Source organism: Microcaecilia unicolor, chromosome 3, assembly GCF_901765095.1.
Source record: "Microcaecilia unicolor chromosome 3, aMicUni1.1, whole genome shotgun sequence".
In the NCBI taxonomy this organism is placed as follows: domain Eukaryota; kingdom Metazoa; phylum Chordata; class Amphibia; order Gymnophiona; family Siphonopidae; genus Microcaecilia; species Microcaecilia unicolor.
In genome coordinates, this window is record NC_044033.1 from 212,212,343 (window position 1) to 212,237,877 (window position 25,535).

At 43.1% G+C, this 25,535-nt stretch overlaps 1 protein-coding gene across 1 annotated transcript; it reads left to right on the plus strand.

The window, feature by feature from the left end:
• The first annotated feature begins 698 nt into the window (after positions 1 to 698).
• On the plus strand, positions 699 to 7,803 carry LOC115466259 (mucin-1-like). The gene is made up of 4 exons (XM_030197403.1): positions 699 to 838; positions 2,796 to 2,810; positions 4,091 to 4,167; positions 7,056 to 7,803. The coding sequence occupies exons 1-4, from the start codon at positions 760 to 762 to the stop codon at positions 7,146 to 7,148; spliced, it is 264 nt and encodes an 87-aa protein (XP_030053263.1). The 5' UTR covers positions 699 to 759; the 3' UTR covers positions 7,149 to 7,803.
• Positions 7,804 to 25,535: the final 17,732 nt, after the last annotated feature.

Below are 25,535 nucleotides of genomic sequence, written 5' to 3' on the forward strand. Positions count from 1 at the left end.
AGGTCACTCCTATGGGCAGTATATCAAATTTTTAGTAAACTTTGAAACTTTTAACTTCAACATCCAATCCAAGGACTAAATTGAAAATGTTATGAGTAACCCATATGTAAAAATGTCCATAAAATCTGTCAAAGGATCATAAATACATACTTCCTAGGTATCCATTCATACACGTATTACTCACAGGAAAATGTAGACCTCTTTCCGTTTGCTATCAGCACATTCTCATGGCATCTATGCTGCGAAATAGAATAGTGGATCAGCTCGTGCCCTGTGATTAATTTCTTGCTTCAATGGCATTCCATGCATTTTTGCTGTGTTTCTTCTAGACATTAAGAAACATCTGTCCTTCCACCGGAAGTGCAAGACTGATCCCCATGAATGTCATGAGAATGGCACACCAGCATGTACAAGTATTGTGACTCTAGCCATGAACAATGAGAATGAGAATGCAAAAGTCAAGAGTGCAGGCCCTCCCTGCCATGGGTAAAACCTGGATCTGATTATTGGTTTTGTGTTGCTTTTGATGTCACACCTTGTGTTTTTCCACATGATTCCTGTTTATAGATAACATATTTTGATAATGATCGCCTTACAGGATGAATGATGAGGGCCTGTAGCCACTCCTAGAATCTTGTGTCTTGTCCCTGCTCAGGTATAAATAATCCCTGCTACTTCCCTGAAGCGTAGCTGGAACTACAGCAGAACTTGCCAGGACTCGCAGTAGTACCCTCTCATCCTCCCCACTCCTTCTAAGATATGGCTCGTGCCCTCTGTACGCCCAAAGCCGCCTGTGAGATTCTGGCTCTGCTGCTCGTTCTCTCTTTCCAAACAGCAGGTAAGAGCTTCACGTCCATTCTGCAGACTCAGATTTTTATTTCAACATTTCACCAACTTTCTTTATTGTCTTCATTCATTATGAGATTTTGTTCAATTTTCTTTGCTTTTATAAATAAGAATATGAGAACTGCCAAGCTGGGTCCAGAATCCTGTCTTAGAAGTAGCATTTTATGAATTTTACTGTTCTTGTCTGATAGAATATTTAGGCACATTTTGTGGGAATTTCTTACATTCAGTTACAATAGGTGTTTCTTTGTCCCCAGAGGACTTACAATTTAAGGGGCCATTTTACTAAGCAGAGCGGGCCTGCGCTATGACTACAGTATGGGTTTCCCATGTGCTGAGGTCACCTTTAGCACAGCTTTAAAAGTGGCAAGATTTCATTTCCTCAATTAATGGCCACACGTTAATTTCCCAATTAGCGCATGGCCATTATCTCGTGAGCTCTTACCGACACTTATTTAGCAGGCGGAAATGGCTTACGCGCTAACCATGCGCTAATTGGTAGGTGCACCGCAATGTATTTATTTATTTATTTATTTGGATTTCTTAACCGCCTTTGTGAAGAGATTCACCCAAGGTGGTGTACAGCAGGTACAGTTTAACATCAAACTTATAATTTTGTTAACAGCATAACAATAGTCAAAGGAACAAGTACAGACAGAGACAGAATGAAAGAGGAATACTTGAAAGCAGCAAATTGAGACCTAATAATAGGACTACCTTGAAACAGGATCAAAAGTAGACACATTTAACAGCATTGAAATTCAAATAACAGAGATATAATATAAGCATAATAGAGATGGAATATATAATAAGCACACAATTAGAACATTCATATCACATTGCTATGATACTAATGCCTACTGTATAGATTACCATATAGTTTATTTATTGCATTTATTGATTTTGCTCACACTTTTTTCAGTAGTAGCTCAAGGTGAGTTACATTCAGGTACTCTGGATATTTCTCTGTCCCAGGAGGGCTCACAATCTAAGTTTGTACCTGAGGCAATGGAGGGTTAGGTGACTTGCCCAAGATCACAAGGAGCAGCAGTGGGATTTGAACCTGCCACCTCTGGCTTGCAAGACCAGTGCTCTAACCACTAGGCCCCTCCTCCACTCCATTTGTAGCCCACATTTTCCCACCATATGGCAGGTTCAATGTGGCTTACATATTGCTAAAAAGGTGGTCACAAAATTTAGATTTGTAGAAGTCTAGTACATAATATAGAAGTACAATAAACGCTTAGGTTGATAAATTAGCATATTGTGAGAGAGGTTAATATTATTGTTTTCCATTTCTGAACTTTTCGTGATGTATGGTGGTGTGGGATTAGGCATATCCAGGGGGGAAAGACTTCTTGAAAAGATGTGTTTTCAGGTTGAGGGGCCAAGTGCAGATATATAGACGGGTTCAAGATGGGTGGTACACAGTTATTTGGGATGAAAAGATGGGTGGCTAAACTAAAGATAACTTCTTTGTATAGTTAAGCAAGAGATAAGTAGTTGTGCTAACTGATTAGCGCTGGGCATGCCTACTCTCTGCCCCCAAACACACCCCCAGCGCTACAAAGTGATTTCCGACCAAGTTTTGTCTCCCGTCCTACCACTTACGTCTTGTCTCCCGTCCTACCGCTTACTATGACAGAAACTCAGCTGCTGCCATCTCCAGAGTGTAAGAATTAATTGCAATATTTCTAGCATCCTCTGGGAACAGCATGAACAACAGCCAAAGAGGGTGGAGGGGGGAGAAGAGGAGGGAGCTGGTTAATTAGAGAAAACCATGGTGGTGGGTCAGATGCCTGAAGCTTCTCCTACCCTTCACCCAGGGCCAGAGGACACTGCAGGTCAGGGCCCAAAAAACAATTAGTTTTTGAACCTTCTGTGGTATTGAATGAACTTCCTCATCCCGCACTGGAACTAACTGGTGGTCTCTTTTCTTTCTCTTACAGAGGCACAGTCTGCAGGTAAGAGTCAGAGTGAAACCCAACCCTTCCCTCACCTGCCCTTCTCTACCTCTGCTGAGTGCTTCTGAACTCCCACCCACCCCAACCCCATTTTCATAACCCCTAGGCAAACTTTTTCTTTCCCCCTACCAAGTTGACTCTTGCTTCCCCCTATGCAGAAGGGCCTTAAAGCAGGAGTTTAATAGCTGAAACTTTCTATAGATTGGATCTATAAAGGGCACATTATTTGGAAGTGTTCTAGAAGAAGAATGCTCTTCTAGCAAGAATTCTGTAGGTGGAAGGCTGTTACAATTGAGGTTCTATAGGTGAATGTGATCATTGGAATTCTGTAGAGGGGATTTTCATGTGACAGGAGTTCTAAAGGTGGAAGGCTGTTTTAATGGAGATTCTATAAGTGAATGTGGCCATTAGAATTTCGCAGAGAGGATCTTCCTAAGACATGAGTTCTATAGGTGGAAGGCTATTATAATAATAATTATTATTATTATTATTATTATTAACATTTGTATAGCGCTACCAGATGCATAATTGAGGTTCTATAGGCAAATGTGGCCAGTAGAATTCTGCAGAGGGGATCTTCCTGAGTTCTACAGGTGGAAGGCCATTATAATAGAGGTTCTATAGGTGAATGTGGCCAGTAGAATTCTGCAGAGGGAACAGGAGTTCTCTAGGTGGAAGGTTTCTATATGTTCTTACATCAGAGTCCCCAGCACAGAAGCTGTCAAATCTGAGGTCTTCTTTCTGGACCTGGTGAGACTCCTACAATAGGGCAGCCATGGCAGAGCTGTAATTAAAGGTTGTCATCCCCTCTCTGTGCCGTCTCTCTCTTTCTTTCTCTCCCTCTCTCTCAGCTTTTCATCCCCAATTGCCACTTGGGTGACTGTTCCTGCCTGTACAGAGCTTTGAATTCTAAAGGGGGAGAAGGGATTTTGGATCTTTAGCTCACACTTTTTTCAGTTGTAGCTCAGAGTGAGTTACATTCAGATGCAGCCTTGAGGGGCCGTTTTTCTAATCTTTATATGCGCTTCTTTGCATTTAGCGCACGCTGATTCCGTTAGCATGCGCTAAACTTTAGTAAAAGGGCCCCTAAGTTTGTGCCTGAGGCAATGGAAGATTAGGCAACTTGCCTCAGGTCACAAGGAGCTTTGAACTGGGTTTCTCTGGTTCTGAGCCCACTGCCTTAAAAGGGTGTTAGTGAAGTGCTGAGGTATGTCTGTGGCTCTGTCTTTTCAAGTTTAATAACTGAGTCTATTTTTTTTTCCATGTCACTGCAACTACAGTCCCAGGCTGGGGTATTGCCCTTTTAGTTCTGGTAGCCGTAATCCTGCTCCTACTGCTGATGCTCTGCTGCAGCATGGTAAGTGCCAAACTGAGAGCCGCAACCAATCATCATGGTATAACCTCACACTGGACATATTTATCATTAATGTAGCCCTGTCGGCTATTCAGGCCACTTGAACGCTTGCACGTGCACGCAAGGCTCTTCCTTGATGGGACAGAGTTACCTATTGGGCCTCCCATTAAAAGGGAACAGATGCTGTATGAATGTTTTCTGGTTCCCAAACAAAATATTTACTTTCCAAAAGAAAATAGGACAACCACTACATTCCAGGAGGCACACAACATGCCATCTTCCACATATTCCACATGTACGTAACATGCATCCTTTTTCCACATATTAAGAAATGTTTCCTAGCTTAAAAAAGAGGTCATGTTATAAAGTCATTTTGTTCATGTGTAGACACGTACAAACATATATGGCCTGTTACAAAATTTGAACCGGTGTACATGTGCTTACATGATTCTACGTCAGGGGCGGGCAACCTCAGTCCTTGAGGGCTGCAACCCAGTCGGGTTTTCAGGCTTTCCCCAATGAAAATGCATTGGAGATCCATTTGGATACACTGCCTCCATTGTATGCAAATAGATCTCGTGCATATTCATTACAGAAATCCTGAAAACCTGTCTGGGTTGCGGCCCTCGAGGACTGAGGTTGCCCACCCCTGTTCTATGTACTTTACTAGTAGATGTACACAGGGGTAAAAGTAGGGTGGGATATGGAGTGGAGGAGCAGGCTAGTGGATAGTGCAGAGAAGCCTGGTTTGAATCCCACTGCTACACCTTATTTATTTATTAGGATTTATTTACCGCCTTTTTGAAGGAATTCACTCAAGGCGATGTATAGTAAGAATAGATCAAACATGAGCAGTAGGCAATGAGAGCAGTAAAAATATTCAAACAATACAAAATATGGCATGGTATACTACTTGCAATGACATCTCAATTTGTACTAGAACATTATAATTGGTAGTGTCCCCAGTAGCTTTCTACATCGATCCCTGGTGTGGTTTCCCTGACCTGACCGTCTGGCCCCCAAAATAAAAATCCCTGGTAGTCTAGTGGCCCCCTCCACCAGCCCTACTCCCCTTTCCCCCAACTCCTTTTCCCCTGACTTAAAAAAAATGTATCCCTGGTTTCACGGTTACCATCCTACTTCCCCCATCATGGCCCTTCCAAGCACTTCCCTCACCCGCAAGGCATACCTTTAAAGAGGCAGGAGCAATACTACTACTACTATTTACTACTATTTATCATTTCTATAGCGCTACAAGGCATATGCAGCACTGCACACCATACACAAATAAGACAGTCCCTGCTCAAAGAGCTTACACTCACTTGAAAAATTACCATTTTGAAAAATTGGGGCAGGGCACCTGACCCTGTGTGATGCATCCTGGGATGCACAGAGCAGGTCACGTCTGCCATATAATGGAATTTTCCCCTTATTTGGTGGTGTGGGCAGAGACCACCTTATGTAGTCCATCTTAAGTAATCTAGGAACAAACAAATCTGTAAATGTCCATACCTGCAGTTACACTAGTATTTTATAAAGATACATAAGCACCTGTGTGCCCTCTTAAATGAGGGTTCCCCCTTAGAAAACTACCCAGTCCAAATGTTCTTATAATTATGAGAGGAATGAGCACCAAGGTTCAGCACCCTCCCAAGGTGTCTCTCCTCCCAGGGGGATCTAGCCAAATTGTTACTTATAACCTCAAAAAGGGGGCATGGGCTGTGTTTTCTTATCCTTCCACCATTTCAAGGTCTTACCTTTCTTCATGCTTCTTACCTCTCTCTCTTCCAACTTTTCTGACATACCAAGAAAGGCAAATAATCTAATGAATTTCTCTACTGTTTAAAGTTGCCAACAGGTTCCAGATTCGCCCAATAGCGTTAATCCAGTCCTGGGTTTAACCCCATTGCATGCAGGGACTTGTAGTCTTGGGAAATCAAACCTACACGTTCCTGCATGCAATGGGGTAAACCTAGGACTGGATTAACCCTGTCGGATGAATTTGGATCCAGTTGGTTGGTAATCTTACCAACCTTTTAACTTCTCACTCCTTTTCCTCTTCCATTATTATCAGATCAAATAAAACACTTCCTAGCCCTTGTATACTGTCATCTGCTGCCATCTACTGGCCATTTAGATACATTGCCTTTCCTATACCTCTCTCCTTCACTAACCTGTTATTCTACATTTGGGACTGTCACATACTTGTATCCCTCTTTAATGGAAATATTATAGTGCACTTAGCAGCCACACCCTATATCTTAGGATACCAAGCTCTGTTGCCAAATCTGTATTACTACACACCCCTACAAAAGGCCGTGCCACAACAAGAACCAGATGAAAGATTCTGTAAGCTGCTGCCTGGGTGCATGTTTGGCTGTCCCTGGGGTTCCCAGCTCTGATCTTGCAGTAGTTTGCACTCCTGAGTGGTATATTAAGTTAATAATAAACTTGAACTTAGTTAATGCAGAGTGGCATTGCAGCACAAAGCTCAGGATGTGTTTTATCTCTGGAACTAATATCCCTATTTTAAAAATAATCTTTCTTGGTATTACCTATGTTTGTATGGCTGCTGCTGAGACTGTCAGCTCACACCTGGTTAAACTGTAGAGTGACTCAGGAGCGCAAAGATCAGGATGTGTTTATTCTGGAGTTGGTATCCCTCTACATAATGATCCCTTAAATGATGCATGTTTGTCTTTTGGCAACTTGCACCATTTTTTACACCAGAACACAACGTGAGCTTAGGCTGCCAACGCCACTCTGTATTAGGAATGCAAATGTTTCCCAGGACTGGGTAAGAAAGTGTTCAGATAATATTGCAGTTCAGAAAGAATAATATCAAGATCATTGGAGTTTTAATGGTATATCCCTTGTGCCTCCCCAAACAGATGATCTGCAGAAGAAAGGACTCCTGTGAGTCCTCCCAGTCTGGTGTGTCCTCCTATTTTCCACACTTGGGCTTTAGTAGACAAGACTGCTGAGATCCCAGAAAACCATAGAGACGCTGCCTCAATTTTCACCGCAATGGGTTCCAGAGAACAAGAAGACCTCATCCTCCTTGCTAGATCTCTTGTCGCCTAATTAACAGCATGTAATCTATTTATTTAAAGAACTGAATCAGTTTCAGTATTGTTAAGCAGCTTCTCTGTAAATCTTCAGCTTCCTTGGAGCAGCCCGTCATGCCTATTCCATCACCAGTGGCATCCAGACACCTCTTGATCAGTACAGCTTGTCTCTTTTGTGACTGCATTACCTATCTGGACCTCCCTGTACGGCTCGGATCATCTTAAAATGATTGTCTGCTTGCTTCTTAAAGGGGCTTCAAAAAGAGAAAACCTTTAAAAAGCAAACATTTTCATTTTGCTGAGTTTAGCGTTACTTGGCATGAGAATTTCTGAAGCACCTGAAAACATATCATGGAGGAGTTGTTTTTTATTAAGTTGTACTGTGCTTTCTTTTTTTTTTCAGTTAGATTTTCCTCTTTGCCTTTCTGTACTGTGAATTCCCCAATGTTCTGAGCTTGTTCTAAAGATGGAAACTAGCGATCATGTCACAGTCCTCAGTGGAGTTGAACAGGTAGATGTGACGCATCTGTTTACGTTTTACAAAAATACTAGGACTAGGGGGCATGCGATGAAGCTACAAAGTAGTAAATTTAAAACTAATTGAAGAAAATGTTTCTTCACTCAACGTGTAATTAAACTCTGAAATTCGTTGCCAGAGAATGTAGTAAAGGCAGTTAGCTTAGCAGAGATTTAAAAAGGTTTGGACGGCTTCCTAAAGGAAAAGTCCATACACCATTATTAAATTGGACTTGGGGAAAATCCACTATTTCTAGGATAAGCAGTATAAAATGTTTAGTGCTTTTCTGGGATCTTGCCAGGTATTTGTGACCTGGATTGGCCACTGTTGGAAACAGGATGCTGGGCTTGATGGACCTTTAGTCTGTCCCAGTATGGCAATAATGTACTAATGAACTCAGTGGTGAACATAATCTTTCTAGAAATGAGGCCTGGCTGGGTTGGGAGAGATACAGTAGGACAGTCAATACCAATGTGGGGGTGAGAGGAATTGTATCCCATTATTAATGTGTTTACGTCAGCCCTTGCTTTGCTGAGAAGGTTGGGTGTACTTTCCTTGTGATAATTCTGAAAAAATGGGATCCTTAGAGGCCCTTTTACTAAGCCTTGTAAGCGTCTATGCGCATCCAACGTGCCCCAAAATGGAGCTACCGCGTGGCTCTTGTGCTAATTTCATGTTTGGCGCGCGTCCGATACTCGTGGCTGAAAAATAATTTTTATTCCCTGCTGCGTATATCAGACACGCGCCAAGTGGCATTTGGGACGCGTAGGTAGACTTTACCGCTAGGTCAATAGCTGGCGGTAAGGTGTCAGACCCAAAATGGATGCACAGCAATTTAGATTTTGCCGCACATCCATTTTCGGCAAAATTGTTTACGCCTTTTTTACAGGTGCACTGAAAAATGATTCTGCATGCGCCCAAAACCCGTGCCTACACTACCGTAGGCCATTTTTCAGTGCACCTTAGTAAAAGGACCCCTTAGTGCTCTCAAAAAGACATCTAGAACTACGACAACTGGAGGAGGGTTCTTCCAACACAAGAATACACTAGTAACACTTTTCTAAAGCCTGCTATTAAGACCTGTCTTGTGCATTGGAAAAGCTAGTTTCTCCCTACCTGAAGACAGAAATGCTCCTTATTTCTAGTGAGGGCCCATTTGGGCGACCATTGTAGAGGCCTCACTGCTGCTAGTGGAATTGAGGCCTACTCAGCCTCACAACGATTCCATTTCTCTTTATCTCTGGGCATCACTGAACACATTTCGGGAATATAGAGCCCACTCAATGAACACCAAAACAGAAGATGTAAGAAAGTTCTGAATCAGTCTAAAATTTGTCCTGATGCCACTTATCTGAAATGTCTTTCTCTGTCTCCAGAAGTCTGTAATATTATACTGTGAATGTTTTTTCTGAATGTGTAGCAAAAAATAAATGATGAACAATATGAAGGCCATGTCCTGTTTCTTCCCCGGATGACAAAATGATAGGAAATCAGAAGTGTGGGGGTTGTTGCAATGCGAGGGGAGGGAGTGAAGGCAGGGGAGAAAGGACTGAGGTATGTAAAGATACAGAGAGACTTAGACTGTTCAGCTCCGGTAATTCTCTTCAAAACAGATAGCAAAAAATTACACGTGCCAGGATAGGGTCAAAGGGCAGGACTAAATTATATGAATTCCAATGCCACAGCTACTTAAAGAGCCCACTAGGGGCCACTGCTCCTTAACTGTGTCTCAAGAACGTGCCTGGCGCATGCACAGAAGAGTTTCGCGATAAGCACAGCTCTTGTGTGCATGCGCCAGGCAAACCTGGAAATGAAACACAGGTCAGCGCCATTCTTTTTAAATATAAGCTATTCAAATTTGTTTTTTTCATTTGAAAGTCTTAGTGCAGAAAGCAGGTGCTGATGTATGCTTTCACTTTCGGGTTTGATCGGACTCACATGCATTTGTTTCTCAGTACCAATGCTTAGAAGCTTTTACAGACTTCTGCTTCCAAAACAAATCAAAACCAGCAGATCTTAAACAGAAAATCGTAAGAAATCCTCTCTTCAAATCCCCCAATGCCAGCTCCGAGCTGACAGTAGGTTTCCAGCGTTAAGAGCAGGGTTTGTTTGTGCACTATTCTCTGAGCATTGGGAAGGAATAGCAAATGACCTTATTAGCATCCATTTAAAAACAAATTGTGGCTATCCTTGGCATGCACATTGTTTCCTGCGCTAAAACCAATGACCATTCTGCGCAGCTTAACCCCGGCACTAGGCCAGCACTAATTGGCCCTAACATCAGTGTTAGGTTTTGAGCATAAGGGTCTCTAACAGCCAGCTCTCACAGACACAGGTCTCAACTGTCTCTCTCCCGCTCCCTCTCCCAGGGGTTTCATCTGAGCACACAAATAGCTCGAGATTTCTCCAAGGAGCAAATCAGCCAATCAGCTTCATGCACTCAAAAGTTCAATTTTTGTAGCATGCATGTGTGAACAGTGTCTGTGCCTACTGTACTCCAGGCGCATAGCCAGACCATCAATTTTGGGGCACCCCCATGCGCTCTGGAGTCCCATTAAGCCCTCCCCCCCATTCAGTTTTTAAAATGAACTTTATTAACCCTTGGGTTACACAAGCACGTGAAATAAATTAGGGGCTTATGAAAGCTAAAACAAAAGTAACTTTCCAATAAGAGAAAATGTGATTTTTAAAGCAAGTGTAATCCAAAAAAAGCACCAAGGGCCTCCTGGATAGAGATAGTAAAGCTTTACTAAATGACTTGACATGGGCCGTCTTTTGGCATAAACGCCTGTGTTATGGCTCTGTAAAATAATACAAAATGAATAAGCAACATAAAATATAAACCTCTCATCGTGTGTATAATATATGCATTTTGTGATTAAACATGCCAAATATATGTTTAAAACGTTTTCCTTCAAAGCTAGGCAGAAATAGCTGAATGATATAAGCAGTGGGTACTCGCAGATTCTCTGTTCTGTTGTTTAGAATGGCTGGAATGATTTCTAGGACCTGGTTTTGAGGAATATTAGTATAAAGTGCCTCAATGTTAAAAGTTACTTATAGAAGATCGCTAATATCTACATCAAATTCTGCCAGCAAATTTATAATGTGCCCCAAGTCTTGCATATACGATTTAACCTATGCGCACAAAGGGTCAAGACAAATTTCATACCTGGTTTAGGAGCCCTTTTACCTAAATAGGTGGCAGTAGAAAATGGCACAGGGACAAAGTTTGTCCCCGCCCTGTCCCCATGGGTTCTGTCTCCATCCGTACCCCATCCCTGCAGTTTCTATCTCCTTCCCCATCCCATCCCATCCCCGTGGGCCCTGTCTCCGTCCTCGCCCTGTCCCCTCAGGTTCTGTCCCTGCCCCATCCCCGTGGGCTCTGTCCTCATCTGCAGAAGCCTCAAACACCTATGATTTTATATTTAAATATTTTTATTAAAGTTTTAAAAGGAACAATATGCTGTGTAACTGTTGTTTATAAATCACAAATAGAAAACAATAATAATAATGAGCAACTATAATAACCCCCCACCACCACCCTCTACCCTTCCAACCCCAACAATAGCTGACTTCTACTATCCCAAGGAATCCTAATCCACCCTGTTAAAATGCCCAGGGGTAGAAAATACAACCCACTCTGTATGCCCTAGTGGGGAGAAATATGCCCTATGAAGCACTGTTATGATTTTTTAATCTGTGGATGAATAAGTCATCAACAATTTCAGGATTCAGTCTAGCTCTCCTGTCTTCCACAGTCCTTTCTGCAAAGAAGATGTATTCTCAGAAGATGTGTAGGTAGAAGGAATATACAGGAACCCCTATGCAACTTTTGCTAGTTGTGGCCAGCATGTTTGCTTGTTTTAACAAAAAATCAAAATATTGTCATTTGCATCACTCAGACATAAATAGCAGTCCAGTTCAATAACAAGTTTCAAAGTAGAAAATGAGAGATGTGGTAGCCGTGTTAGTCCACTTCTAAAGGCAATCAATAAAAATAGCCACTACTCCAGAACGATGAATTACTGAAAGAGATATTCCCATCCCCACCAGTGCTGGCCTTCCGACAGCCACCCAATTTAAAACACAAGCTATTGAGAAGCAAGCTCTCAACAGAGACCCATAAAGAAGAGAATGGCATGTGGAGGAGTGGCTTAGTGGTTAGGGTGGGGGCCTTTGGTCCTGGGAAACTGAGTTCAATTCCTGGCACAGGCAGCTCCTTGTGACTCTGCGCAAGTCACTTAACCCTCCATTGCCTGCCACATTGAGCCTGCCATGAGTGGGAAAGCGTGGGGTACAAATGTAATAAAAATAAAAAATCCTTGCAAAGGAAAAATATTCACATAAAGGAATCATTCACGTGCTCATTTTCCAATGTAGGTTTATGTCATCCAGTGTAAAAAATGTGACAAAGGGTGCTATAATGGAGAAACAAGCCAAATGCTAAAGAAGAGATTTAATTTACCTAGACATCATATGAAAAATGCCAGTGCCAATCAGGATGTTACCTCTATGGGACAACACTTTACAAAACCAGAACACTGTACTAATGATTTTATGGTGAGAATACTTAACGGAAACTTTAAAACAGTACAGGAACGCAAGACCTTTGAAGTCAAAATGATTAAATATTTTGACACCCACCAGACAGGACTTAACAAAGATCTGAGTTTTCTAGCCCATTATAAACCATGAAATTTCACTGCTTTGTCACCCTCTGATCACCAGGCATATCTCCCTGTCCCCCATCCTCACAACCCTCTCTGTTTCTCACCTAGCCCACCCCTCCCTCATCCTTTCAGACTGCCACTGAAATACTTTGATGTTTCACTTATATATGCTGTTACTTATCAAAATTTGCTTATTTCTGATCTGACGAAGAAGGGCTACCTTCGAAAGCTAATCAAAAAATGTATTAGTCCAATAAAAAAGGTATCATTTTATTTTATTTTCTATGTTTTATTTTATTCTATTGATTGCCAAAGTAGAAAAAGACACGGGGACAAACTTTGTCCCCGTCCCCATGGACTCTGTCCCCATTTCCGCCTCATCCCCACTGGATCTGTCCCCGTCCCCTCAAGCTCTATCCCCGCAATTACCACTGGTCCCCTTGTCATTCTCTAGGTGGCGGTAAGGGCTTCCTCTGGAAATGGCCACACGGCAAGTGGTTCACTTACTGATTGGCCATTTCTTTTTTTTTTTTTTAATGCAGCCTTTTACCGCTGCGGTAAAAAGGGGGCCTTGGCACGCTGCAAAAACACACACTGACACTACTGTAGGCCCCTTTTTACCACAGCTTGGTGAAAAGACCTCTAAACACAAATGTGCAGTGAAGGGCGACTAAAGTGATAGTGGGGATGGGACGACTTCCCTATGAAGAAAGACTAAGGAGGCTAGGGCTTTTCAGCTTAGAGAACAGACGGCTGAGGGGAGACATGATAGAGGTATATAAAATAATGAGTGGAGTGGAACAGGTGGATGTGAAGCGTCTGTTCACGCTTTCCAAAAATACTAGGACTAAGGGGCATGCAATGAAACTACAGTGTAGTAAATTTAAAACAAATCGGAGAAAATCTTTCTTCACCCAACGCATAATTAAACTCTGGAATTCGTTGCCGGAGAACGTGGTGAAGGCGGTTAGCTTGGCAGAGTTTAAAAAGGGGTTAGATTGTTTTCTAAAGGACAAGTCCATAAACCACTACTAAATGGGCTTGGGAAAAATCCACAATTCCAGGAATAACATGTATAAAATGTTTGTACATTTGGGAAGCTTGCCAGGTGCCCTTGGCCTGGATTGGCCGCTGTTGTGGACAGGATGCTGGGCTCGATGGACCCTTGGTCTTTTCCCAGTGTGGCATTACTTATGTACTTATGTACGATGCATTTTGATCACGAGTAAATATCTTTTTTAGACATTCTCATTCCCAAGGGAGGTTATGGTTTTGACACTACAGTATACAAAAAACCTAGAGACAAGAATCATTTTTTTGCATTTCGACAGTTTCTATACCAGAAGCCTACCGCTCTCACAATTTTTAAGATTAAGACACAAAGTAATAAACACAGGCCTGCCCTACCCTGAGGAGGCCGCTAGGGGGCGCTCTCCTACAAGAAATAGGGAAAATGACATGGTATGGTCCCTAGGGGGAGTTCCAATTGGGACATCAGGGTAATGACCTGAAGGGCCAGCAGAGGGAGCTCCAACTAAGCCCTGAGCATGGGGACCAGGGAGTATCTGAAGCAAAGATTCCCTGTTAAGAGAAGGGCACCCAGAGGGCTCTGGACTCTTCCAGAAGGGGGAGGAAGGGCCCAGAGGGGGTGTGGTGGGCTAGTCGCAGCCCTATATAAACAGTACCTCCTGAGGAGCTAAGGAAAAGAGAGGGGAACCTGAGGAGCTGGAGGAGGCGTACCTGGAAGAGGGAAGAGAGAACGAGAAGGAGACCCTAAAAGTGAAGGTACTTACCAGGTCATGTTGTTGATGGACTTGTGAATTGTTTAAAATGAACTAACAGCCGTGGGGTGGAGGACAGGACGGTAAAGTTGTGGTAAATGAAGAAAGGCCTGTCCAGGGGTGGAGGCTGTTTAACTGAGACCCAGGTCTCCCCGAGGGAGTGGGCTCAGTAAAGAGGAAACTTGTAAGAGAGTAATACTTGTAAAGAAGTTGTTCCCACAAGACTGAAGCCAAGTACTAATAAACTGAATTTGCATTTGATGACTGCCTAATTTGCATATTGGTGAAGGCTGGAGAATCCGAGTTATAGTCCCAGGGAAATGCAGTGGGTCACTGTCCGTGAACCAGAGGAGTGACCAGGGCCCGGTGGACATAACTGGAAAGGATTTCCAGTAGGAGGAAGGCATGGCCGAGCAGTCACCCTGAGTGAGAAGGGAGCCCAGGATATTGAGGTTGGTGCTTGCAAGTGACTGGGAGATGGCCAGCCAGAGTCCTACTCAGGAGCAGGGAGTGCATGCATCTGTACAAGTTGCTCAGAAGTCAAGGGCAAGTGAAGCCAAGGGATCAGCAGAGGACCTTTTGGACCCATGCGGTAATCATTTCCCCAGAGAAGTGTGCAGAAAAGTCAACCGACTACAGGTCAGTTGATGGGGGACCAGAGAACTCGCACAAGCTAAAAACTTCTCAGAATTTGACAATCAATCAGGTAGCATCCATGACCAAAGGGTTCCTTGAAAGAGAAACATCAATAAGGGCTTAGAAAGAGGGCAACAGAGATGCACATCTAACTCCCTGAACAGATAAACCAAGGCCAGACAATGTTTACAATTTAAGATTTTCTCGACTTTCAGGGGATGTCCAAAAAATCATCGGGACGCCCTGACATATTCTAGAAGGCTATTTGGTAGTTTAAGGAACAGAAGATTTCTATTGCATATTCTCATGGGAGAAATCAAGGAAACTATTGCACCATCTGTGCTTCCAAGAACAGTTACCTATACAGATGAGAATTTAGGTCATTGTTCTATTTGTCCATCATCAATGCCTACAACAGAATTTATGCACTGTTCTGATTGTAATACAGAGAAGACTGAATATTTATTTGTTACATTTGTACCCCACATTTTCCCAGCTATTTGTAGGCTCAATGTGGCTTACATAGTTCTGGAGAGGTGAAAGTTTTGTGTATTGTCCATTTCCTAGTATAATTATGTTGTGTTTTACGGAGTGGAGGAGTGGCCTAGTGGTTAGTGCAGTGGACTTTGATCCTGGGGAACTGAGTTCTATTCCCACTGCAGCTCCTTGTGACTCTGGGTAAGTCACTTAATCTTCCATTGCCCCGGTACAAAATAAGTACCTGAATATACTATGTAAACCACTTTGAATGTAGTTGCAAAAACCACAGAAAGGCAGTATATCAATTCTCATTTCCCTTTCCCTTTTAGTATTCAGGCGTTTATGTTGGTTCTGTGGAGTATGCCTTTGTGAAATGGTGAGTCTTTAGGTTTTTTCAGAAGTTCAGGTAATTGTTAGTGGTTTTCAGGTCTTTTGGCAATGTGTTCCATAGTTGTGTGTATATGTAGAAAAAGAAAGAGCCTGGAGCCCTTTTTTTCTCCCTATGGCCCTCTTTCCTCCCCCCCCCCCCCCCCCCCCCCCCAGCCTCTGACAAGAAACCACCCCACCCCAGGAAGGCCCTCCAGGTAGACTGACACCCCCCCCCCCCTCCCCGGCCTACCTGTTTTCCTGGTGGTCACTGGTGGCAGGAGCGCAGGCTCCTCGTTCCTGCCCCTTGCGGCCGCTGCAGGAAAATGGCTGTTGTGATCTCTCGTGGCACCTCCCGGTACTACATGTGTGTTTTCTGTGAGGGACATATCTAGGCACACACATGTATACAGTGAGCTACCAAGACACCCACACTATCAGCACATTATGCAGGTCTATCAAACACCTTCCCACATCCTGTCCTCTCTCTGCTCACATTTATGCTCACACTGTCTCGCATATATACAGAATACAGTGCCCCCTCCACCCCCTGGGCTGAGGATGAAAACAAACAAGTGACCCACCTCTGTTCATATCCCCCACCTGCATAACATACAGGCCCTGTGATAGAGCCAAGAAAGTGCTAAATATTGCAAGATCCGCCCTCCTCCTGCTGCTCCACCTGTTTCTGCTCCTGCTCAGCTGAAGCAGAGTTGAGGACCAGGTGGAGGACATCATCAGAGATCGTTTAAAAGGGCTGAGTGTCCCTATAACACATTTTGTCATGAGAAAACAGAGCCTACATATCTCAGTGAGATCCATTTCCAGGCCAAGCAGATCTTTGCTGCTACTCAGTGGCTTACCTAAGGTACTGAAGGCTTACCTTCCCTCTTTTATCTATGGGGAAAATTCTTAGCTCAACGGCCTAAGGATCCTTAAGATACCAATAAATCACATAAACAAAGGAATGTGCAAACGCTCCTCAGCTTTCTCTTTCTATATTGTCTTCTTTTGTTTCCTGTCTGAAACACTGTGCATTTTAGTGTATGCTAACCGGTGTTAAGATAGTTTTAGCAGGTTCTAAAGCACATGCTAAAATGGGAAAAACAAGAACCAAAATCAAGGGGAAATGGAGGAAGTGACGTCAGCCCTAGAGATGGCAGCTTGATTTCAGAGCTCTGCTGTCTCCGGAGCAAAATAGGAGCTTCCCCTGCGTTTAATTAAGAAATTCACTCACCCAAACGGCGGAGAAATCATCGGAACAATGGCAGCGAGGAAAAAGTTGGCGAAGTATAAATTCGGGGCTGATACGCCCAATACGAGTAAAGGATCGAACCTCCGGACACGCGGTGCAAAGATGGCCGCCGAGGAGAGCGAATCCGACCCAGATCCCGAAGAGCAAATGGACAGCGAAACGGAGCTGAGCAAACGGGACTTCGTACGTTGGTTCAAAGATCTTAAAACTGAATTGGTGGCGACTCGGCGAAGTATTCAAACCGCTGTAACGGAGTTGCACGAAGAAATAAAAGAGATTGGTAATCGAGTGGCGGAGAATGAGGAAAAAACGGAGGCAGCAATGGCGGAAGTGAAAGAACTTCGGGGAGCTCTTAGAGCTGAAAAACAAGTAAGAGCAGACTTGGAAATAGCGCTGGAGGATCTGGAAAATCGCACAAGACGGTGCAATTTGAGATTTAGGGGTATCCCCGAGGAAGACCAGTATAAAGATCCAGAAAAGGTAGTGAAGGAAATTTGCTTCTTTTTACTACAGCAAGACTCTAACGGGCAGCAAGAAATGGAGCCCATAGAATTGGAAAGAGCCCACAGAAGCTTAGGGCCACCAAGAGGGGGAATGCCCAGAGACATAGTGGCATGCTTCCATAAATATACTGTTAAAGAGAGAATATGGAGAAAAGCAAGAGAAATGGGGGAAGTAAACTGGCGGTCAGTTAAAGTTAAAATCTTCCAAGATCTAGCAAGGAAAACGTTGCAGAAAAGAAGAGACTTTAAAGACATTACTGCTTATCTGCAAAAGGCAGGACTGCGATACCGTTGGTTATTTCCATTTGGATTACAGATTACAGTGGGAAATAATACCAAGCGTCTACACGCACATCAAGGAGCGTGGAAACTATTGAGAGAGATGGGATGTACAGATGTACCCAGAGATGAAGAGGTGAACAGGCCATCTACTAACAATTCGAGGAGGATGGAGCAGAATGGCTGGCAGAAGGCTGGGGAAAAGAAAAAGCGTACACCCCCAAGGGAGGACAGAGAGGAAGATCAGTCAGTAGCAGTTACCTGAATGAGAGCTATACAACTTCTGGATTTGAATTATTCATGTTTTGATTGAAGTTGGTGAGAGACATGGGGAAAGGAATGTTATATGTAGATGTTAAAGTGGAAGAGAACAAATGTTAATGATTAGGTTGGAAACGCAGGGGGTTAAGATTCTATGGATAAACATTGTAATGGTCAGGCTCTGGGGAAGGCTAGCTTCCTAAAGGGTAAGACTGGCACGAGACACAGTTTGCCAGTTACAAGGGGGTACTAGGGGGGGGGAGGGGGGAGGGGGGTTGGGGTTGGGGAAGGGGGGAGTACGAATCGGATCATGGAATGTTAATGGATTAAATAACCCGGGTAAGAGAAGTATTATATTTAGGGAACTGCGGAAACTGAATTGGGATATAGTAATGTTGCAAGAGACACACATTAAACAATGTGATGAATCCCTAATCATGAACAAAGGTTTGGGAAAGGGGTACGCCCTAGCAGACTCCAGGGGAAATAAGACGGGAGGGTTGGTGATTTATGTGAAAGACCACTTGAAGTTTAACAAAGAAGCAGTCTATAAAGATAGAGAGGGAAGATGCTTAGCAATTAAAGGGAATTTGAATGGTCGAAATGTTACACTTATTAATGTATATGCTCCTAATGTGGGGCAGGGAAAATACTTTGAAGCGCTTCAGGAAGATTTGCTCCCTTTTGTGAGGGGGGGAGTGCTGATGGGGGGGGACTTTAATCATTCAGTGGGAACACTGGACCACTCCACACGGCAGAGAGGAGGGGGCGGATATAACGGGCGACAATTCCACAGATTGATGAGAGAATTGGATTTGATTGATATATGGAGACTGAAACATCCGGGCAGACGACAATTCACGCACTATGCACATGTACAGGGAACATATGCGAGAATTGATGCTATTTGGGGGAGCAGGAATGAGTGGGGGGAAGTGCGAGAAGCAGAAATTGAAAACATTCATGCCTCTGATCATGCTCCGGTATGGGTGAAGCTAGATGGGTTAGGGGAGCAGAAGGGAAGTCAAATTTGGAGATTAAATGAATCCCTCTTGGACAAGGTCGAAGACTGTCAAGAAATAAGATCCACTATTAAAGAATATCTAGAATTAAACGATACAGGGGAAGTGTCAGAGGGGATACTCTGGGATGCACTTAAAGCGGTGGTGAGGGGGGTGCTTATACGTAAAGGAACATACCTGAAAAAGAAGAGGGCAGCTCATGAGATGGAAGTAAGGCATAACTTGGCAAGACTAGAAGCACTACACCAGAGGGAGGGTAAACCCCAGCAGCTTCTGGAGCTTAAAAAGTGGAGGGGAGAGCTGCAAAAAATTCAGCTGAGAGCAATGGAGTTCCAGAGACAGATATTACAACAGAAATTCTTTGAATTTAGCAATAAAGCGGGTGCAATGCTAGCCAGAGGGCTAAGGGATAGAAGGGTTAGAAACACGGTTACTAAAATAAAAGGGCCAAAAGACTCAATGCTTCACCAGGATGGGGAAATTAGAGAGCAATTTGTAAAATTCTATAAGACATTATATAGCAAGGAATCTAAAGCCTCCAAAGGGGAAATTAGAGAATATCTACAGAATCTGGGACTGCGGAGGGTAACGGCCCAACAGAGGGAGAAAATTGAAGCTACGGTGACCTTAGAGGAAGTAGTAAAAGTTATCAAAGGGCTGAAAGGGGGGAAATCCCCTGGGACGGATGGGTTCACGGCCAAATATTATAAGCTCTTTCATCAAGAGCTAGGGCCACTACTGGTAAGATTGGGCAATGCTTGTTTTGTAGAAAAGGGTTTACCGCCAAGCATGCATGAAGCCGGAATATCGGTGCTCCTAAAACCTGGGAGAGATCCAACATTATGTGGCTCCTACCGCCCGATATCCTTGCTGAATGTAGACGTAAAAATTTTGGCCAAGCTTATGGCAGATCGATTGAGTGAGATTTTGCCTTCTCTTATTCATGAAGATCAATCTGGCTTTATACGTCAAAGACAAGTGGCAAATAACATTAGACGAACTCTTAATTTGATTTGGGGAGCGCAGACAAGGGGGGATTCCATGACACTTCTCACAATAGACGCGGAAAAGGCATTCGATAGAGTGGAATGGGATTACCTATGGGAAGTAATGTTAGAAATGGGGCTGGGAAGACCTTTTGTGGGGTGGGTGAAAGGGCTATATGAGCAGCCAGTAGCAAGAATTAAGGTCAACGGGGGATGGTCAGACATATTTAGTATACAAAGAGGAACTAGACAGGGGTGCCCCCTCTCCCCTTTATTGTTTGCTATTTCTATTGAGCCTTTAGCTCAACAAATTCGGGAGCTTAAAGACGTGAAAGGAGTTCGGATGGGAGGGCAAGAACACAAGTTAGCCCTATTTGCAGATGATCTATTATTCTATATAGGTTCCCCAGGGAATACCCTACCAGTGCTTATTAGAGAATTAAACATGTTTGGAAGAATGTCCGGGTTTAAAGTAAACTTTGACAAATCGGAACTCATGGGGATAATAGCAACAGAGCAGGAGGTGGAACAAATGAAAAGATTCGGGTTCCGTTGGACCGACAGAAGTTTTCGGTACCTAGGTATACATATTCCAAGTGATCTTAATACACTGTATCAGTTAAATTATGTACCACTAATAGCGGCAATCAGGAGAGATTTAATCCACTGGAAAAAAGGATGGTTGTCGTGGTGGGGCCGCATAGCGGCGGTAAAAATGAATATATTACCAAGGTTGCTCTTCCTCTTTCAGACTCTACCAATTGCTGTCCCTAGGAGAGAGTTACAGAAAATACAAGCAGAGGTGGGGGAGTTCGTATGGGGAGGACACCCAGCTCGACTATCAAAGAAAATAATGTGGAAGACGGTAGAACAGGGAGGAAGAGGCATGCCAAATATTAGCTGGTATTATTGGGAGGCACAACTCAGGCAAATTGGGGCTTGGAGTAGTGTGGACTTGTCGCCCGTAACGAGATTTGAGCAGATCTTTGTCCAGGAGGGAAATTTGGATGCATTGCTGTGGGGTTCGGCCCCGGATAACATGTATAGATCTTTGACCCTAAATCCATTTATTTCCCACTTACTTACAATATGGGGGAAACTTAAAAAGAACATGAGGGGTACTCAGACCCGCTCCACTTATGCCTGGATAACTCAAGAACCAGGGTTCCCTGGTGGGCGGGAGAATAATACATTTGCAAGGTGGTTTGATAAGGGGCTGATAAGATTTCGAGAACTCATGGAGGAGGGGAATCTTAAGAGCTTTGAACAGTTACAACAAGAATACAATCTTCCACAGACTGACCTATATGCATACTTACAAGTAAAGAATTACATGAGCAAGGAAAAGTGGTTTAAAGATAAAGGGTTGGAGGGCGAGAAGTTTGAAAATTTATGGGGAAGAATAGGAGAGGGTGGGAAAGGAATCACAAAGCTATATGAACATATAAGGGGCTCTGAGATGGTAAAGCTTCCTTATATGAAGGCTTGGGAACAAGATCTTAAAATGGAAATTAATGAGGGGCAATGGAGGAATATTTGCAAAGAGATGAAAAAGGCATCAGTGTGTGTCCTAATTAAAGAAAATGCCTATAAGGTCTTGAGTCGCTGGTATTTTACTCCAGACCGAATAAAAGCTATGTATCCTAATGCCTCGGATACCTGTTGGAGGTGTGAGGAGGGGAAAGGAACATATTTTCATATCTGGTGGGAATGCCCGAAGATACAGATATACTGGGAGGTAGTTACTGGTTATATATCACTAGCGGTAGGATTTCAATATTCTTGCGAACCCCAATGGTGTTTACTAGGAGTGGGAAAAAAGGGAAGGAAGAAATGGCAAAATAGAATTACACGAATGGGCCTGGCGGCAGCAAAAACAACCATTGCATTGAAATGGAAGCAGAAGCTGGGCCCTACAGGGCAAGATTGGAAGGGTAAACTTCAGTTAATGATGGGGTTGGAAAAATTAACGGATAGACGTAGGGGACACTATAACCCGAATGCAGAAGAGTGGCTTCACTTAGCTGAAATATGGAAAGATGATTAAAGGAGCAATAAACTAGGGGTACAAGATGAGGACGGGGAAGGGAGGGGGGGAGGGAGAGTTGGGAAGCGGGAGGGAGGGGGATTGGGAGCTCAGGGGGGGTGGGAGGGGGGAAGGGGGGGAAAAAAAAAAACTTGATTGTGAAATTGCTTGAATGTTGCTATTTTTGAAAATTTTTAAGGAGTATTTGACTCCAGATGTTGTTCTTTTGATGTGTTAATAAAAACTTTTATAAATAAAAAAAAAAAAAAGAAACACAGAGATATTATCTGAAATAAAAAAAATATTCCAAAATCAAGGGGAAATGAAATGAAAAACCAAAACCCAAAAGAAAAAAAGAAAACAAAAATGTGTGCCCTATTTTCAGCCAAACTTAGGAGCGTAAGTTCTCAGCTGAAAATTCATCTTCAGTTAGGAGCGTAAAAGTTCTGCTTATAAACGTAGGCCTGCCATTCATTTGCCTACATTTAGGAGCTTAATTTTTGAACCTATCCCGGATTCTCTATATAGATAGTGTTATTGTACGTTATGTGATATTCGTTGTTCTATCAACCTGCTCTGAACCTAAATTTAGGGAGAATAGTAGGCTACAAGTGCCCATCATCAAAATCATACGGCGACTACATTTACTCATGCAAATCAATGTGCATAGCCGATTTTCACGTGCAACTGAATTGATTAATGAGCCAATCAGTGCCAATAACTGGCTGCTAAAAAAAGAATTGTTGGTTGTCACGTCTGTGGCTGTGACCCCTCTCAGACTCACCTTATTTCCTGTGGTCAGCTTCTGAGCTGGCTTCTGTCTGTTCTTTGTGAATTAGTTCTGTCTCTGTCTCTGTGTGCTGGCTGTATTATTTATTTATTTATTTATTTATTTATTTATTTATTTATTTATTTTATTGCATTTGTATCCCACATTTTCCCACCTATTTGCGGGTTCATTGTGGCTTACAATACATTGTATTGATGGAAGTACAATCTGTTACAACATAATTATGGTTACATTATGAGGCGTTAAATTAAAACAAGTCCATGTATCGTTAAAGAGAATAAAACAATGGCAAAGAACAACAAAACAATAGAAGAACACCGGATCCTGATTGGGCAGCAGAGCAATAGCAAGAGATCGTTCGGGTATAATATTTTCTGTTTTTTACCTGTAGATTAGGTTTAAGCGTGTAAGATTGCGGGGGATAGAAGTACGGAAGAGGATGTATTGATGCATTGCTAACAGTGTGTGTGGACTTCATGTGTTTTGATCCTTTCGATATATTTTTTCAAAAAGATGGGTCTTTAGTAGTTTGCGGAATTCGGTTAGTTCGTGGATCGTTTTCAGATTTCGTGGTAGTTTGTTCCAGAATTGTGTGCTCATATAAGAAAAGGTTGACGCGTGCAGCACTTTGTATTTTATGCCTTTGCAGTTAGGGAAGTGGAGGTTTAGGAAGGTTCGGGATGATCTTTTAGCGTTTCTGGGTGGTAGGTCTATTAAGTCAGACATGTAGGCTGAGGCTTCACCATGAATAATTTTGTGGACTAGTGTGCATACTTTAAAAGTGATGCGTTCCTTGAGTGGGAGCCAGTGTAGCTTCTCTCGTAAGGGTTTCGCACTTTCGTATTTTGGTTTCCCGAAGATGAGTCTGGCTGCTGTGTTCTGGGCTGTTTGGAGCTTCTTCAGTAATTGTTCCTTACAACCTGCGTATAGTGAGTTGCAGTAGTCCAGATGGCTGAGCACGAGTGATTGCACTAGGCTTCGGAAGACGGATCTTGGGAAGAATGGTCTTATTCTTTTCAGTTTCCACATGCAGTAGAACATCTTTTTGGTTGTGTTGTTTGGTTTCAAGTGTTAGGTGGTGGTCAATAGTAACTCCAAGGATCTTTAAAGTTTCTGAGATTGGAAGATTTAGTTTTGGTGTGTTTATAGCGGTGAATTTATTCGTGTTGTATTGGGAGGTAAGTATCAGGCATTGAGTTTTTTCTGCATTCAGTTTCAATCGAAATGCATCTGCCCAGGTGTTCATGATGTGTAGGCTTTGGTTGATTTCATTGGAGATTTCTTTGATGTCTTGTTTGAAAGGTATGTATATAGTCACATCGTCAGCGTATATGTATGGGTTAAGGTTATGGTTTGATAGATGTTTGGCCAAGGGTGTCATCATTAGGTTGAAGATAGTTGGTGAGAGGGGTGATCCTTGCGGTACTCCACATTCCGGTGTCCATGCTGCAGACGTAGTTGAATTTGATGTGACCTGGTATGAGCGCAAGGTTAGGAACCCCTTGAACCAGTTTAGCACATTGCCTCCGATGCCAAAGTATTCAAGTATGTGTAGTAGGATTTCGTGGTCAACCATATCAAAGGCACTTGACATGTCAAATTGTAGGAGGAGTATATTGTTGCTATTTGCAATCATTTGTTTAAATTTAGTCATCAGGGTAATTAGTACTGTTTCTGTGCTGTGATTTTATCGGAATCCTGATTGGGCATCATGCAGTATTGAGAACTTATTTAGATAATTTGTAAGTTGTTTTGTTACCATCCCTTTGGTTATTTTGGTTATTAGTGGTATGGATGCTACTGGTCTATAATTAGTTATTTCGTTTGCACTTTTCTTTGTGTCTTTGGGTATTGGGGTGAGTAGAATTTTTCCTTTTTCTTTTGGGAAAAGTCCGTTTTGTAGCATGAAGTTTACATGGTTCGATAGGTCTATTATGAATTGTTGAGGAGCTGATTTCATAAGGTTGTTTGGGCATACATCTAGTTTGCAGTGGGATTTGGCAAATCTTTTGAGTGTTTCAGAGATGAGGTCTTCTGATAGTGATTCGAATTCGGTCCAGGTTCTGTCTGCCGGGTATATTCCGGGTATATTAGATTGTCGGTGTACTGTCACCCGTTCCAGATTTCAGCTCAGTCCAGTCCGGATCTTCCAGGCTGCCCGATCCTTAGTTGCCTGGTGATTGTTGCACCTGAGTCTGAGCTGCCTGCTGGGCTTATTAGCCATTTGGAACCTCTCTGCCTTTGCCTTTGCATTGCGTCTAAGGCCCTGGTATGTTAGTGCTTGTTGCTCTGCTGCCTAGTTTTGAATCCTTGCCTTGATTCTTGTCTGTTCTAGCCAGTCAGTGTGTAGTTAGATTAGGTTGTTGTTAGTTTGCTAGTCTTGTCTCTGGGTTTTAGTTTTATGTTTAGTCCTTGTCTGTTTGTATCCTGCTGGCTGCTTTGCAGCTTTTAGTTCTGTGTCTTGTTAGTCAGTGTTTTGTTCCCTGTTTCAGTGGCTGCTTGCAGCTTCCAGTTTCTATCCCCTAGCTTGTCCTGTCCCTGCCTTGTGTTGTATTGTCTAGCCCAGTTTTCTGCCTTGCTGCCCATGTTCCTTCCTTTCCCCTCTGACACTCAGTCCCTGTGCTGCCTAGCTGTTATCCAGCTCCTGCCCTGCCCTACAAAGTCCAGGAGCTTAACTCCTGGTGGAAAGTGGCCAGGTACAGGTGAAGCCTAACTGTTGTCAGAGTTC

What these genes read in the sequence shown, in the direction of transcription:
- LOC115466259 (XM_030197403.1), top strand. Translation starts at nt 760, where the DNA reads ATGGCTCGTGCCCTCTGTACGCCCAAAGCCGCCTGTGAGATTCTGGCT. An exon ending in TGATGCTCTGCTGCAGCATG is followed by an intron (nt 4,168 to 7,055) that starts GTAAGTGCCAAA and finishes CTCCCCAAACAG; the next exon opens with ATGATCTGCAGAAGAAAGGA.